Consider the following 3,628-nt stretch of genomic DNA (forward strand, 5'->3'; position numbering starts at 1 on the left):
CCATCATTGTTGTTTGGCGGGTACGGGCTGGGGATTCGAACCCGCCACCTTAGGTGTACGTGGCTGGCGCCTTAGCCAGTTGAGCTATAGGCGCCGAGCCTAATGTGAATTCATTAACATTCACATTGATTCATTTTCTTTTTGTTGTGGTTGTCATTGTTGTTTAGCAAGCCTGGGCTGGGTTCAAACCCATCAGTCCGGTGTATGGTGTATGTGGCCGGTGCCCTAACTACTAACCTACAGGCGCCAAGCCATGGTTAGAATCTTAAAGACCTATCTCTGTTTGCACTGCTAAGTCACTACAGGGGCTGGATAAAGGCTAACTTCTTGTGAATCAAGAATAAATTATTCCCATTGTACTGTAAGTGCCAATCTGTTATAAGGATTCATCACCTTTACAATGGTAATTACAGTGTGGTTAATATTAACATTAATTGTGATCTTGGAAATATTTTGAACTTCCACAGGAAAAAGTTTCCGGGTTAATATAAGATGGTGAAACTCCAAGAGGCAGAAGATATGTCCCTTAGGATGACAATGCAGAGACACAAATGTGAAAATGTGGTGGTTTTCCCTCTCCGCAGCAGAGTCTTGTCTTTAGGTGAAACATTCAGTGGCAAGGCCAGGGGGCAGTGGGATGGAGCCAGAGCCCACCCTTCTTTCTCCTCACCCATTTCTTTCCTCTCATGAAGTTGTGGTCCCTGCAGCATTTCCAAGGAGCCTCTAGGCTTCCCTGGGGCAGTATGAAAACTAGGAGCGGAGGAAGGAAGCAGATAGAACCTTACATTCCATAGTACAGTGAGAAGGGTGGCGGCAACCTCGGGACCTGTGGAACCCACACGCCGGGACCTATTTGTGTATCAGTGGTCACATTTGTGGCTTTTGTCTTTCTAGTCTGTTTCTTAGGCTTGATTTTTATGCATATATATTTTATCATAGTTAATATATTTTTGTAATGCATCTCAAACTCTTTATGGAGTTTATGTTGTTTGTACACATGCACACAGCTCTAAAAAGAGAGAGGCAGCATCTTACACTGTGATCAGAGTATTCATAGGGCTTGGCTTGACTTGTTATAAGACACCCCATTCGGAAAGGTCCTATAGTATTTTATTGTGTTTTATATACACTAGCTTGTAGCAATCCAAATGAAAACTGAATACATTTTAAAAGATGCAAGGCTGGTTTAACATACATTTTAAAATATACTCCTCCAAGATTCTTTGTTTTTTTTTGTAGAGACAGAGTCTCACTTTATCACCCTCAGTAGAGTGCCGTGGCATCACACTGCTCCCAGCGACCTCCAACTCTTGGGCTCAGGCAATTCTCTTGCCTCAGCCTCCCGAGCAGCTGCGACTACAGGTGCCCATTGCAACACCCAGCTATCTTTTTGTTGCAGTTTGGCCGGGGCTGGGTTTGAACCCATCACCTTCAGTACATGGGGCCAGTACCCAACCCACTGAGCCACAGGTGCCGCCCTACTCCAAGATTTCTAAGCTTAAAAATAGAGCTTTACTATAAGAAGGCTACACTTTCCCCTGCATAATGCAAGGTGTTCTGAATACCACAATTAATGTCATGGATGGTCTAATAAGTATCTTTATTTCTAATGGTGCATATGTTAGGTAAAGGGGAAATAATATGAAGTGTTTTTCTAAGTGAGAGTTCTGTGAATAAATTAAAACAACAGCCTTCTAACTTACAAAAACACCGCTTTGTATAAATTTGACTAAAGGCTATTAACATTTCCTAACTGCGCTATAGAAAAATAAACATTTAAATTTCTAACCATTTGAAAGATTCTGGAGAGGAAGAAAACCTCTGAAATTCAAACAATTGCAGGATATAATTTTTATGGTTTTTAAAGGAATATTTATAGCTCAAAATGGAAAGACCGGTGAAATGTATAAAAATTAGGGAGATAATTCTTTTCCTAGTTCAGGAAAATTATAGTTCTTAAGAGAAGACACTGCAAATTAGCTCTTAGTTGGTGTATACTCATTATGTTAGGGTTTCTAAAGACTTCCTCCCCTTTTTTTTTCTGAAAAGGGAAACATGTTTCTTTTAGAATATATGCAGCATAGCTTAATGGCCTCGGAGGTAGGGATCTGCAACACAGCCCAAGGGCCAGCTCCAAAATCCCTACTGCTCTCCTTTGTTAAGAGCCAAAATGATTTCTATAGTTGCAAAATGGTTAAGGAAAAAAATTTAAAAAGAAGAATATTTCTCGATACATAAAAATCATATGAAATCCAAATTTCAGCATTCATAAATAAAGTTTTATGGGAGCCACGGCCATTCATTTACATTTCGTCTATGGCCCCCTTCCTGCCATGATGGCAGAGGGGAGTGGTTGCAACAGAGACTGTTTGGCCCCAGAGCCTAAAATATTTACACAATTTAACCTTTTACGGAAGAATGTGCCAAACTCTGGCCTAAGAAATGGAACCTTTGGACCCTGGTGCGTCTCTGGGGCACACGTAGGAGCCATACCTGGTTGAGATGGTGCAGGTATTTGTCAAGACACCAGGAACAGCAGTTGCAGCATCTGAACACAAACCTGAATGCTCTTCGCTGCTGGGATCCGGGTGAGACCAAAGGAGTCAAAAGACAACACAGGAAAGAGGGTGAGTGGGCAGCGTTCCGAGGAAACACTGTTTGCATTTACAGACTTCTACACCTATGCAAACCCTGCAGTACTGTTCTCCAACCTTTTTTTATCTCACCGCACACTTGAACCCATAGTTAAACTTTCATGGCCTTAACATGTGTTAATAAGAAAAATAATTAGGCTCGGTGCCTGGAGCTCAGCGGCTAGGGCACCTACCACATACACGAGAGCTGGCAGGTTAGACCCCAGCCCGGGCCTGCCAGACAACAATGACAACTACAACCCCCAGCTGGCCGCCCCCAACCCTCCGCTCCAAAAATAGCCAGGCTTTGTGGTGGGCGCCTGTATTCCCAGCTACTTGGGAGGCTGAGGCAAGAGAATCGCTTAAACCCAAGAGTTGGAGGTTGCTGTGAGCTGGGATGGCACTTCACTATACCAAGGACAACATAGTGAGACAGTCTCCAAAAAAAATTTTTTTTTTCACAGCATAGGCCAGGCACGGTGGCTCATACCTGTAATCCTAGCATTCTGGGAGGCTGTGAAGGGTAGATTGCTCAAGCTCAGGAGTTTAAGACCAGCCTGAACAAGAGCAAGAGCCCTATCTCTACTAAAAATAAAAAAATTAGCTGGGCATAGTGGGCATCTATAGTCCCAGCTACTCAGGAGGCTAAGGCAGAAAGATTGAGCCCAAGAGTTTGAGGTTGCTGTGAACTATGATGATGCCATAGCACTCTAGCCTGGGTGATAGAGTGAGATTCTAAAAAAATTATTATTTTTTTTTTTTCATAGTACACCTAAGATCCTCTCATGGACACACCGGTGTACAGATGAAAATCATTGCCCTGGCTCGGTGCCTATAGCTCAACTGGCTAAGGCGCCAGCCACGTACACCTAAGGTGGCAGGTTCAAATCCCCAGCTCGGACCCGCCAAACAACAATGACGGCTGCAACCAAAAAATAGCCGGGCGTTGTGGCGGGCGCCTGTGGTCCCAGCTACTTGGGAGGCAGAGGCAAAAG

At 43.6% G+C, this 3,628-nt stretch overlaps 1 protein-coding gene across 4 annotated transcripts in view; it reads right to left on the reverse strand.

The window, feature by feature from the left end:
* The window catches only part of SLC44A3 (solute carrier family 44 member 3), a 75,025-nt gene that overhangs the window by 26,035 nt on the left and 45,362 nt on the right, over nt 1-3,628 (reverse strand). For 3 of the 4 annotated variants that reach the window (XM_023509831.1, XM_023509833.1, XM_023509834.1), the window contains exon 12: nt 2,494-2,577. In XM_023509831.1, coding sequence (XP_023365599.1) covers nt 2,494-2,577 — 84 coding nt within the window. The remainder of the gene's footprint in view (nt 1-2,493; nt 2,578-3,628) is intronic. The other variant, XM_023509832.1, reaches the window with a different exon arrangement.

This window comes from Otolemur garnettii, unplaced genomic scaffold (genome assembly GCF_000181295.1).
Source record: "Otolemur garnettii isolate 467f Iridium unplaced genomic scaffold, OtoGar3 scaffold00010, whole genome shotgun sequence".
Lineage (NCBI taxonomy): Eukaryota > Metazoa > Chordata > Mammalia > Primates > Galagidae > Otolemur > Otolemur garnettii.